Source organism: Oncorhynchus gorbuscha, linkage group LG02, assembly GCF_021184085.1.
Source record: "Oncorhynchus gorbuscha isolate QuinsamMale2020 ecotype Even-year linkage group LG02, OgorEven_v1.0, whole genome shotgun sequence".
Taxonomy (NCBI): Eukaryota; Metazoa; Chordata; class Actinopteri; order Salmoniformes; family Salmonidae; genus Oncorhynchus; species Oncorhynchus gorbuscha.
The window spans coordinates 98,207,699-98,221,129 of record NC_060174.1 but is presented as its reverse complement, the minus strand read 5'-3'; the positions used below and the strand labels follow the sequence as shown (position 1 = coordinate 98,221,129).

The window sequence follows — 13,431 nt, the reverse complement described above, 5'->3', positions numbered from 1 at the left end:
TTACCAGCTGTGGACGTGTGTGTGCTGGTTATGTGAGAGAGCAGAATGTTGTCACTACACGAGTATGTCTGGCTGCCTCTGCACAGTGAGCGCTCTAAAAAATGGTCTCTAAAACAGACATGTAGCAGTGAGGTACACTAGCTGGGTACAGAGACAGGCAAAATGCAGCAGACACATGCAGTCAATAGATGAAACTCAGACACAGGCAATATACCTTTGAGGAAAATAGCCGGAGGAGCTTTTGTCCCAACAGGAAACAAAGAATATGTAGAATTAAAAGAGAACAACACAATAAAGAACAAATGTAAAAAGACAAACAGAGAGAATGTCTAAAGAAAATAACACCGTAGAAGTAGGAAGGGAACAACATACTGGTGAGACACACATACAGGAGGAAGATGCAGGACTGGATACATCAAATTGTGGACCAGGTTGATCCCCAGTCAATTTTACATTTAGAGATGTGCCATATCCATGAAACAAACTTGACATCAACGATTTAGGGACGATATTGATCCTAGTTGGGCTCAGAGCTGACCCGTTACACCAAGACAAGACAATGGCATTTTAAAGCTCAGTTAAAGGCATTTTTATCTGACAAACACATTGAACATGGATTTGTAGTACTTTAAACTCTCACACTACTGTATCTTCAAAAATGCTTTTTTACTGCTTTTATTTCCTGTTTATCAAACAATTAGTCCTAATGGAATAACACATCAGTTCCAGTATGCTTACATTTAACAGATTGATTATAAAGACACTGTTGTTGTCTACAGACAATTATTTGAACAATTACTGTACCATCATAACATTTCATAACATTGAAATAGGACATAATTATTTACTTATTCGTTTTTTAATTTTCAGGAAATGGTTAAATCCTTAAACATAAAACCTATGAGAAATGAAAATGGTTAGTCCCTTAAACCTATGAGAAATGAAGATGGTTAGTCCCTTACACCCAAAACCTATGAGAAATGAAAATGGTTAGTCCCTTACACCCAAAACATATGAGAAATTAAAATGGTTAGTCCCTTACACCCAAAACCTATGAGAAATGAAAATGGTTAGTCCCTTACACCCAAAACCTATGAGAAATGAAAATGGTTAGTCCCTTACACCCAAAACATATGAGAAATGAAAATGGTTAGTCCCTTACACCCAAAACATATGAGAAATGAAAATGGTTAGTCCCTTACACCCAAAACCTATGAGAAATGAAAATGGTTAGTCCCTTACACCCAAAACCTATGAGAAATGAAAATGGTTAGTCCCTTACACCCAAAACATATGAGAAATGAAAATGGTTAGTCCCTTACACCCAAAACATATGAGAAATGAAAATGGTCAGACCCTTACACCCAAAACATATGAGAAATGAAAATGGTTAGACCCTTACACCCAAAACATATGAGAAATTAAAATGGTTAGTCCCTTACACCCAAAACATATGAGAAATAAAATGGTTAGTCCCTTACACCCAAAACCTATGAGAAATGAAAATGGTTAGTCCCATACACCCAAAAACTATGAGAAATGAAAATGGTCAGACCCTTACACCCAAAACCTATGAGAAATGAAAATGGTTAAATCATTACACCACAAAAACCTATGATAAATGAAAATGGTTAGACCCTTACACTATAAAAACCTACGAGAAATGAAACTGCTTAGACCATTCGGTTTTTGTTCTATGAGAAATTAAAACAGATAGACCCTTACACCCAAAACCTATGAGAAATTAAATTGGTTAGACTATTACACCCAAAACCTATGAGTAATGAAAATGGTTAGACCCTTAGACCAAAAACCTATGAGAAATTAAAATGGTTAGGCCCTTACACCCAAAAGCCATAATACATGAAAATGGTTTGGCCCTTACCCCCAAAAGCCATAATACATGAAAATGGTTGGGCCCTTACACCCAAAAGCCATAATACATGAAAATGGTTTGGCCCTTACCCCCAAAAGCCATAATACATGAAAATGGTTGGGCCCTTACCCCCAAAAGCCATAATACATGAAAATGGTTTGGCCCTTACCCCCAAAAGCCATAATACATGAAAATGGTTGGGCCCTTACACCCAAAAGCCATAATACATGAAAATGGATAGGCCCTTACCCCCAAAAGCCATAATACATGAAAATGGTTAGGCCCTTACACCCAAAAGCCATAATACATGAAAATGGTTGGGCCCTTACCCCCAAAAGCCATAATACATGAAAATGGTTGGGCCCTTACCCCCAAAAGCCATAATACATGAAAATGGTTGGGCCCTTACACCCAAAAGCCATAATACATGAAAATGGTTAGGCCCTTACACCCAAAAGCCATAATACATGAAAACGGTTAGACCCTTACACCACAAAAAACCTATGAGAACGGAAAATGGTTACACTCAAAACCCATGAGAAATGAAAATGGTTAGGCCCTTACCCCCAAAAGCCATAATAAATTAAAGTGGTTAGGCCCTTACCCAACAAAAGCCATAATAAATTAAAATGGTTAGGCCCTTACCCCCAAAAGCCATAATAAATTAAAATGGTTAGGCCCTTACCCCCAAAAGCCATAATAAATTAAAATGGTTAGGCCCTTACCCCCAAAAGCCATAATAAATTAAAATGGTTAGGCCCTTACCCGCAAAACCTATGAGAAATTAAAATGGTTAGACCCTTCCACTCAAAACCTATGAGAAATGAAAATGGATATACTATTACACCCAAAAACCTACGAGAAATGAAACTGGTTAGACCCTTACAACACACAAAACCTATGAGTGTCACGCCCTGACCTTAGAGAGACGTTGTATTTCTTTATTTGGTGAGGTCAGGGTGTGAGGTGGGGTGGGCATTCGATGTTTTGTATTTCTTTGGTTTTGGCCGAGCGTGGTTCCCAATCAGAGGCAGCTGTCTATCGTTGTCTCTGATTGGGCATCATACTTAGGTAGCCTGTTTTCCCACCTATGTTGTGGGATCTTGTTTTTTGTTAGCTCTGTGAAGCCGGCAGAACGTGACTGTCATGTTTGTCATTTATTATCATGTCTTGTCCCTGTGCTCCCCATTCTATTCGTTTCCCTCTGCTGGTCTTATTAGGTTCTTTCCCTCTTTCTATCCCTCTCTCTCCCCCTCCCTCTCTCACTCTCTCGCTCTCTCTTCTCTCTATCGTTCCGTTCCTGCTCCCAGCTGTTCCTATTCCCCTAATCATCATTTAGTCTTCCCACACCTGTTCCCGATCCTTTCCCCTGATTAGAGTCCCTATTTCTTCCTTTGTGTTCCGTTCCTGTCCTGTCGGTTCCTTGTTTAGAATTCACCGTGCTGTGATTGTGTATCGCCCTGTCCTGTCGTGTTTTTGCCTTCATCAGATGCTGCGTGTGAGCAGGTGTCTCTGTCAGCTACGGCCTGCGCCTACCCGAAGCGACCTGCAGTCTGTGGCCGCTTCTCCTGTTATTCCCTCTACAGACTAGAGGATTTCTGTTATTCCCTGTTTGGACATTTCCTGTTAAGGATTCAGGATTTGTCGTTTTCTGTTTGGACTTGAATAAACTCTGTTTCTGTTAAGTCGCTTTTGGGTCCTCTTTCACCTGCATGACAGAAGGAACCGACCAAAGAATGGACCCAGCGACTTCAGACGCTCGTTACACTGCCGTCGAGATCCAAGGAGCCATGCTCGGCAGACACGAGCAGGAATTGTCTGCTGCTCGCCATGCCGTGGAGAACCTGGCCGCTCAGGTTTCCGACCTCTCTGGACAGTTCCAGAGTCTACGTCTCGTGCCACCTGTTACTTCCTGGCCTGCCGAGCCTCCAGAACCTAGGGTTAATAACCCACCTTGCTACTCCGGGCAGCCCACTGAGTGCCGCTCCTTTCTCACGCAGTGTGAGATTGTGTTCTCTCTCCAACCCAACACATACTCTAGAGAGAGAGCTCGGGTTGCTTACGTCATTTCACTCCTTACTGGCCGGGCTCGAGAATGGGGCACAGCTATCTGGGAGGCAAGGGCTGATTGCTCTAACAAGTTCCAGAACTTTAAAGAGGAGATGATTCGGGTTTTTGACCGTTCAGTTTTTGGTGGGGAGGCTTCTAGGGTCCTGGCTTCCTTATGCCAAGGTGAACGGTCCATAACGGATTATTCTATTGAGTTTCGCACTCTTGCTGCCTCTAGTGAGTGGAACGAGCCGGCGCTGCTCGCTCGTTTTCTGGAGGGACTCCACGCAGTGGTTAAGGATGAGATTCTCTCCCGGGAGGTTCCTTCAGATGTGGACTCTTTGATTGCTCTCGCCATCCGCATAGAACGACGGGTAGATCTTCGTCACCGGGCTCGTGGAAGAGAGCTCGCATCAACGGTGTTTCCCTGCTCCGCATCGCAACCATCTCCCTCCTCTGGCTTTGAGACTGAGCCCATGCAGCTGGGAGGGATTCGCATCTCGACTAAGGAGAGGGAACGGAGGATCACCAACCGCCTGTGCCTCTATTGCGGAGTTGCTGGACATTTTGTTAATTCATGTCCAGTAAAAGCCAGAGCTCATCTGTAAGCGGAGGGCTACAGGTGAGCGCAACTACTCAAGTCTCTCCATCAAAATCCTGTACTACTTTGTCGGTCCATCTACGCTGGACCGGTTCGGGTGCTACATGTAGTGCCTTGATAGACTCTGGGGCTGAGGGTTGTTTCATGGACGAAGCATGGGTTCGGAAACATGACATTCCTTTCAGAGAGTTAGAGAAGCCTACGCCCATGTTCGCCTTAGATGGTAGTCATCTTCCCAGTATCAGATTTGAGACACTACCTTTAACCCTCACAGTATCTGGTAACCACAGTGAGACTATTTCTTTTTTTGATTTTCCGTTCACCGTTTACACCTGTTGTTTTGGGTCATCCCTGGCTAGTATGTCATAATCCTTCTATTAATTGGTCTAGTAATTCTATCCTATCCTGGAACGTTTCTTGTCATGTGAAGTGTTTAATGTCTGCCATCCCTCCCGTTTCTTCTGTCCCTACTTCTCAGGAGGAACCTGGCGATTTGACAGGAGTGCCGGAGGAATATCATGATCTGCGCACGGTCTTCAGTCGGTCCCGAGCCAACTCCCTTCCTCCTCACCGGTCGTATGATTGTAGTATTGATCTCCTTCCGGGGACCACTCCTCCTCGAGGTAGACTATACTCTCTGTCGGCTCCCGAACGTAAGGCTCTCGAGGATTATTTGTCTGTGTCTCTTGACGCCGGTACCATAGTGCCTTCTTCCTCTCCGGCCGGGGCGGGGTTCTTTTTTGTTAAGAAGAAGGACGGTACTCTGCGCCCCTGCGTGGATTATCGAGGGCTGAATGACATAACGGTTAAGAATCGTTATCCGCTTCCCCTTATGTCATCAGCCTTCGAGATTCTGCAGGGAGCCAGGTGCTTTACTAAGTTGGACCTTCGTAACGCTTACCATCTCGTGCGCATCAGAGAGGGGGACGAGTGGAAAACGGCGTTTAACACTCCGTTAGGGCATTTTGAGTACCGGGTTCTGCCGTTCGGTCTCGCCAATGCGCCAGCTGTTTTTCAGGCATTAGTTAATGATGTTCTGAGAGACATGCTGAACATCTTTGTTTTTGTCTATCTTGACGATATCCTGATTTTTTTCTCCGTCACTCGAGATTCATGTTCAGCACGTTCGACGTGTTCTACAGCGCCTTTTAGAGAATTGTCTCTACGTAAAGGCTGAGAAGTGCTCTTTTCATGTCTCCTCCGTTACTTTTATCGGTTCCGTTATTTCCGCTGAAGGCATTCAGATGGATTCCGCTAAGGTCCAAGCTGTCAGTGATTGGCCCGTTCCAAGGTCACGTGTCGAGTTGCAGCGCTTTTTAGGTTTCGCTAATTTCTATCGGCGTTTCATTCGTAATTTCGGTCAAGTTGCTGCCCCTCTCACAGCTCTTACTTCTGTCAAGACGTGTTTTAAGTGGTCCGGTTCCGCCCAGGAGCTTTTGATCTTCTAAAAGAACGTTTTACGTCCGCGCCTATCCTCGTTACTCCTGACGTCACTAGACAATTCATTGTCGAGGTTGACGCTTCAGAGGTAGGCGTGGGAGCCATTCTATCCCAGCGCTTCCAGTCTGACGATAAGGTTCATCCTTGCGCTTATTTTCTCATCGCCTGTCGCCATCTGAGCGCAACTATGATGTGGGTAACCGTGAACTGCTCGCCATCCGCTTAGCCCTAGGCGAATGGCGACAGTGGTTGGAGGGGGCGACCGTTCCTTTTGTCGTTTGGACAGACCATAAGAACCTTGAGTACATCCGTTCTGCCAAACGACTTAATGCCCGTCAAGCTCGTTGGGCGTTGTTTTTCGCTCGTTTCGAGTTTGTGATTTCTTACCGTCCGGGTAGCAAGAACACCAAGCCTGATGCCTTATCCCGTCTGTTTAGTTCTTCTGTGGCTTCTACTGATCCCGAGGGATTCTTCCTTATGGGCGTGTTGTCGGGTTAACAGTCTGGGGAATTGAAAGACAGGTTAAGCAAGCACTCACGCACACTGCGTCGCCGCGCGCTTGTCCTAGTAACCTCCTTTTCGTTCCTGTTTCCACTCGTCTGGCTGTTCTTCAGTGGGCTCACTCTGCCAAGTTAGCTGGTCATCCCGGTGTTCGAGGCACTCTTGCGTCTATTCGCCAGCGCTTTTGGTGGCCGACTCAGGAGCGTGACACGCGCCGTTTCGTGGCTGCTTGTTCGGACTGCGCGCAGACTAAGTCGGGTAACTCTCCTCCTGCCGGTCGTCTCAGACCGCTCCCCATTCCTTCTCGACCATGGTCTCACATCGCCTTAGACTTCATTACCGGTCTGCCTTTGTCTGCGGGGAAGACTGTGATTCTTACGGTTGTCTATAGGTTCTCTAAGGCGGCACATTTCATTCCCTCGCTAAACTTCCTTCCGCTAAGGAGACGGCACAAATCATTATTGAGAATGTATTCAGAATTCATGGCCTCCCGTTAGACGCCGTTTCAGACAGAGGCCCGCAATTCACGTCACAGTTTTGGAGGAGTTCTGTCGTTTGATTGGTGCGTCCGTCAGTCTCTCTTCCGGGTTTCATCCCCAGTCTAACGGTCAAGCAGAGAGGGCCAATCAGACGATTGGTCGCATACTACGCAGCCTTTCTTTCAGAAACCCTGCGTCTTGGGCAGAACAGCTCCCCTGGGCAGAATACGCTCACAATTCGCTTCCTTCGTCTGCTACCGGGTTATCTCCGTTTCAGAGTAGTCTGGGTTACCAGCCTCCTCTGTTCTCATCCCAGCTTGCCGAGTCCAGCGTTCCCTCCGCTCAAGCGTTTGTCCAACGTTGTGAGCGCACCTGGAGGAGGGTGAGGTCTGCACTTTGCCGTTACAGGGCACAGACGGTGAGAGCCGCCAATAAACGCAGGATTAAGAGTCCAAGGTATTGTTGCGGCCAGAGAGTGTGGCTTTCCACTCGCAACCTTCCTCTTACGACAGCTTCTCGTAAGTTGACTCCGCGGTTCATTGGTCCGTTCCGTGTCTCCCAGGTCGTCAATCCTGTCGCTGTGCGACTGCTTCTTCCGCGACATCTTCGTCGCGTCCATCCTGTCTTCCATGTCTCCTGTGTTAAGCCCTTTCTTCGCACCCCGTTCGTCTTCCCTCCCCCCCTCCCGTCCTTGTCGAGAGCGCACCTATTTACAAGGTACATAAGATCATGGACATGCGTTCTCGGGGACGGGGTCACCAATACTTAGTGGATTGGGAGGGTTACGGTCCTGAGGAGAGGAGTTGGGTTCCGTCTCGGGACGTGCTGGACCGTTCACTCATCGATGATTTCCTCCGTTGCCGCCAGGATTCCTCCTCGAGTGCGCCAGGAGGCGCTCGGTGAGTGGGGGGTACTGTCATGTTTGTCATTTATTATCATGTCTTGTCCCTGTGCTCCCCATTCTATTCGTTTCCCTCTGCTGGTCTTATTAGGTTCTTTCCCTCTTTCTATCCCTCTCTCTCCCCCTCCCTCTCTCACTCTCTCGCTCTCTCTTCTCTCTATCGTTCCGTTCCTGCTCCCAGCTGTTCCTATTCCCCTAATCATCATTTAGTCTTCCCACACCTGTTCCCGATCCTTTCCCCTGATTAGAGTCCCTATTTCTTCCTTTGTGTTCCGTTCCTGTCCTGTCGGTTCCTTGTTTAGAATTCACCGTGCTGTGATTGTGTATCGCCCTGTCCTGTCGTGTTTTTGCCTTCATCAGATGCTGCGTGTGAGCAGGTGTCTCTGTCAGCTACGGCCTGCGCCTACCCGAAGCGACCTGCAGTCTGTGGCCGCTTCTCCTGTTATTCCCCTCTACAGACTAGAGGATTTCTGTTATTCCCTGTTTGGACATTTCCTGTTAAGGATTCAGGATTTGTCGTTTTCTGTTTGGACTTGAATAAACTCTGTTTCTGTTAAGTCGCTTTTGGGTCCTCTTTCACCTGCATGACAGTGACGTTCGTTATTCCGTTTGTTGCTTTTGTTTGGTGTTCTGAGTATTAAAGAGGAGATTGGCGGAGTCAGGTTATAGACCTGAGCCAACTCCCCATGCTTACCGCAGGGAGCGAGTGACCGGGCAGGCACCGTGTTATGCGGTAAAGCGCACGGTGTCGCCAGGGCGCGTGCACAGCCCGGTGCACTCGGAGCCAGCTCTCCGCAAGTGCCACACTAGAATGGGCATCCAGTCAGGGTGGATTGTGCCAACTCAGCGCTCTTGGTCTCCGGTGCGCCGTTTCGGCCCAGGGTATCCTGCGCCAGCTCTGCGCACTGAGTCTCCGGTGCGCTGTGACAGCTCAGTGTGTCCTGTGCCTGCACTCCACACGTGCCGGGCTAAAGTGGGCATTCAGCCACGAGGAGCGGTGCGAGTTGTAAGCACCAGATCTCCAGTGCTCCCACACAGCCCGGTTCAACCTGTGCCTGCGCTCTGGAGGTGCTGTGCTAAAGTGGGCATTCAGCCTGGAAGAGTGGTGCCAAGGATAGGCACCAGATCTACAGTGCTCCCCCACAGTCCGGTTCATCCTGTGCCTGCTCCATGGGTCTCCAGTCAGGAGCCTCTGGCGACGGTCCCCTGTCCGGAGCCTGCAGCGAGGATCCCCAGTCCGGGGCCTGCAACGAGGGTCCCTAGTCTGGGTTCTGCGGCGAGGATCCCCAGTCCGTGGCCGGTGACGATGGTCCCCGCACCAGAGGCGGCACTAAAGTGGGGGGGAGCCAGAGGCGGAGTGGGGGCTATGCCCTGAACCGGAGCCGCCGCCAAGGGTAGATGCCCACCCGGACCCTCCCCTATAGGTTCTGGTTTGCGGCCGGGAATCCGCACCTTGGGGGGGGGGGGGGAGGGGGGGGGGGTACTGTCACGCCATCACCTTAGAGAGCCTTTTTATTTCTCTATTTGGTGAGGTCAGGGTGTGAGGTGGGGTGGGCATTCTATGGCTTGTATTTCTTTGGTTTTGGCCGAGTGTGGTTCCCAATCAGAGGCAGCTATCTATCGTTGTCTCTGATTGGGCATCATACTTAGGTAGCCTGTTTTCCCATCTATGTTGTGGGATCTTGTTTTTTGTTAGCTCTGTGAAGCCAGCAGAACGTGACGTTCGTTATTCCTTTTGTTGTTTTTGTTTGATGTTCTGAGTATTAAAGATCATGAACACTTACCACGCTGCACCTTGGTCTACTTCTTCAGATGAACATCACAATGAGAAATGAAAATGGTTAGACTATTACACCCAAAACCTATGAGAAATAAAAATGGATCGACCCTTATACCCAAAACCCATGAGAATTAAAAAATGTTAGACACTTAAACCCATAATACATTAAAATGGTCAGACCCATAGACCAAAAACCTATGAGAAATGAAAATGGATACACCCTTATACCTAAAAGCCATGAGAAATAAAAATGGTTAGACCCTTACAGAAAATACCTATAAGAAATGAAAACGGTCAGAACCTAACAACCAAAATCTATGAGACATGAAAACAGGTTAGACCCTTACACCCAAAACCCATAAGAAATGAAAATGGTCAGACCCTTACACACAAAACCCATAAGAAATGAAAATGGATAGGCCCTTACACCCAAAACCCATAAGAAATTAAAATGGATAGGCCCTTACACCCCAAACCCATAAGAAATGAAAATGGATAGGCCCTTACACCCAAAACCCATAAGAAATGAAAATGGATAGGCCCTTACACCCAAAACCCATAAGAAATGAAAATGGATAGGCCCTTACACCCAAAACCCATAAGAAATGAAAATGGATAGGCCCTTACACCCAAAACCCATAAGAAATGAAAATGGATAGGCCCTTACACCCAAAACCCATAAGAAATGAAAATGGTCAGACCCTTACACCCAAAACCTATGAGAAAATAAAACGGATAGATCATTACACCCAAATCCAATGAGAAATTAGTATGGTTAGACCCTTACACCCAAAACCTATGAGAATTTAAAATATGTTATTTCCTCGATTTCCTTTTTTATTCATGAAGATCAAAAGGATCTGAGTCAAAGGCTTCTGCATCACAACTTGGCAGACCATGTGAAGAACCTCATTTAGAACAACCCCTTAGAGAAAGCAAACTGGCATTACACCTTCAGATCGTCAAAACTCATTCACCCAGCACACATTTATATCCAAAAGCAAATCTTAGTTACAGAGAAGCTGAAACTGGAGCACTCCACAGCCTGATAAGTACCTAGCTAGCTAACTCTGGTGCTTTTACTATAGCCGTCATGATGTTGTGGGGATTTAAAGCCCCGACACCTTCTGGTCATGTGACGAGGTTTTAAAATAGTACTGCACAGCTGTGGTATGGATTAAGGACAGGTTCTATGTCTCTCGTAGACTGCATGGCACGAGGTGGCCTCACAATGACTGCTCCCTTCAGAGAACCTAGTAGTAGAAGGCTTTGCATTACAGTGACAAAGTAATACAGTGATTGGCGAGGCTTTCAGAGACGGGAAATAGTGTTGTAATCCCCACCCCTTGACCTGGCCTATTCCTAATTTAAACACATTCTCACAGGTACGGTCAACATTCCTTGCAAACACATTAAGCTCAAAATGTGTCTGACATTTATCTCAGCTATTCTGACCATTTTATCTTCACTACTTGAGAAGAGTCATTGTGTGCCCACTTTGTTTTGGATAAACGACTCACCGGGTTTTTCTTCTTCTTGTCCTTTTTTGTGCTTGGCTTCCTGTTGCTTACAAAGTAGTGCAGTGTTCCGTATTCTATCAGCGCGGCAAAGACGAAGATGAAGCATACGGACACAAAGAGGTCCATGGCCGTCACGTAGGACACCTTAGGCAGCGACTTCCTGGCTATGGTACTCAGCGTAGTCATGGTCAGCACAGTGGTGATGCCTGTCAATAGACCAGATGGCCAAGAGGGTCAGGCGAGGGTACAGAAAGGCTATAGCAACAAAAGATAACAGTATGCCATTCTTAGATTTTAGTAATTGGGGAGTTGGTGTAGTGGAGGCAATAAAAAATGTAGGATATGCCGGAGACTAACAAAATAGAGTTGTAAGAGTGGTTCAGAGTATATATATATATTTAATATATATATAATTATTTTATTGACCTCCCTAGTCTCAGAGATGTGAGAAAAAAACTGATCAAAAATTCAAAGAAACTTTCTGTACAAAAATATATTCACAGAGATTATTAGAATGGAGCAATCTCAGACTGGTTGAACAAAATACAATATGTATGATACACAGTGGGGATGTTTGAACTATTTTAGCATGCTGCACACATCTATTTTGAAGAGAGCTTCCTATTTGATCCTTATGGGTCTTAAATGAATTACATACTTTACGCAGGCAAAAACGTGTGTGAGCTGGGTCATGCCTAAGTGCTTTCTCTGGTAATGTAACACATCCAACAAATACAGTATATTTCCCATAATACTACTGCTGTAACGGCGTTCTTCGTTTGTCGAAAGAAAGTCGGACCGAAATGCAGCGTGGTGGTTACTCATGTCTTTAATGAATGAATCGCGGTACATGAAATAACTGATACAAATACAAAACAACAAAACGGAACGTGAAACCTAATTACAGCCTATCTGGTGAAACTACACAGAGACAGGAACAATCACCCACGAAATACAAAGTGAAACCCAGGCTACCTAAATACGGTTCCCCATCAGAGACAACAAGAATCACCTGACTCTGATTGAGAACCGCCTCAGGCAGCCTAGCCTACACTAGACACACCCCTAATCAACCACAATCCCAATGCCTACAAAAACCCCAATACGACAATACAATAACCCCATGTCACACCCTGGCCTGAACAAATAATTAAAGAAAACACAAAATACTAAGACCAAGGCGTGACAACTCCAACAAATTAAAGGAATCTGAGGAAACGGTATCATTAAATATAGTGATTAGAAATCAAGGCAGAGTACTCGAGTACTGGATTACAAAAAACTAAAGGATTATGAAATGCTGTTAAATTGTAAACACTTGACACATTATGACGTACAGTTTCCCCATAATACGTACAGTTTCCCCATAATACGTACAGTTTCCCCATAATACGTACAGTTTCCCCATAATACGTACAGTTTCCCCATAATACGTACAGTTTCCCCACAACCAATTGTTGTGGTCCCTTGATCCACAACATGCACAATATATACAACATTATGTGGACACCCCTTCAAATTAGTGGATTCAGCTGTTTCAGCCACACTCGTTGTTGACAAGTGCATAAAATTGAACACACAGCCATGCAATTTCCATAGACAAACATTGGCAGTATAATGTTGTTACTAGAGGTCAGTGACTTTCAACGTGGCACCGTCATAGGATGCCACCTTTCCAACAAGTCAATTCATAAAATTTCTGCTCTGCTAGAGCTGCCCCGGTAAACTGTAAGTACTGTTCTTGTAAAGTGGAAATGTCTAGGAGCAACAACGGCTCAGCCGCGAAGTGCTAGGCCACACAAGTTCACCGAACAGGACCGTAGAGTGCTGAAGTGCGTAAAAATCAGTTGCAACACTCACTACCGAGTTCCGAACTGCTTCAGGAAGCAATGTCATCACAAGAACTGTTCGTCGGGAGCTTCGTGAAATGGGTTTCCATGGCCAAGCAGCCGCATACAAGCCTAACATCACAATGCACAATGCCAAGCGTGGAAATGCATTCTCTGGAGTGATGAATCACGCAGTCCGATGGACATATCTGGATTTGGCGGATGCCGGGAGAAAGCTACCTGCCTCAATGCATAGTGACAACTGTAAAGTTTGGTGGAGGAGGAATAATGGTCTGGGGTTGTTTTTCATGGTTCTACATGGTACCTCAGTAGTGTTCTTGTAGCTGAATGGAAGCAAGTCCCCGCAGCAATGTTCCAACATCTAGTAGAAAGCCTTCACAGGAGAGTGGAGGCTGTTAAAGCAGCAAAGGGGGGACCAACTATATATTAATGCC

General features: G+C 46.1%; 1 protein-coding gene across 4 annotated transcripts in view; it reads right to left on the bottom strand.

Annotated features, from left to right (window-relative positions):
- Positions 1 to 13,431, bottom strand: part of LOC124013996 (gamma-aminobutyric acid receptor subunit gamma-2) — a 105,687-nt gene that overhangs the window by 9,402 nt on the left and 82,854 nt on the right. For 2 of the 4 annotated variants that reach the window (XM_046328627.1, XM_046328634.1), the window contains exons 8-9: positions 11,148 to 11,353; positions 215 to 238 (exon numbers count right to left, since the gene is read on the bottom strand). In XM_046328627.1, the coding sequence (XP_046184583.1) occupies positions 215 to 238; positions 11,148 to 11,353 (230 nt within the window). The remainder of the gene's footprint in view (positions 1 to 214; positions 239 to 11,147; positions 11,354 to 13,431) is intronic. The other 2 variants (XM_046328642.1, XM_046328649.1) reach the window with 1 other exon arrangement.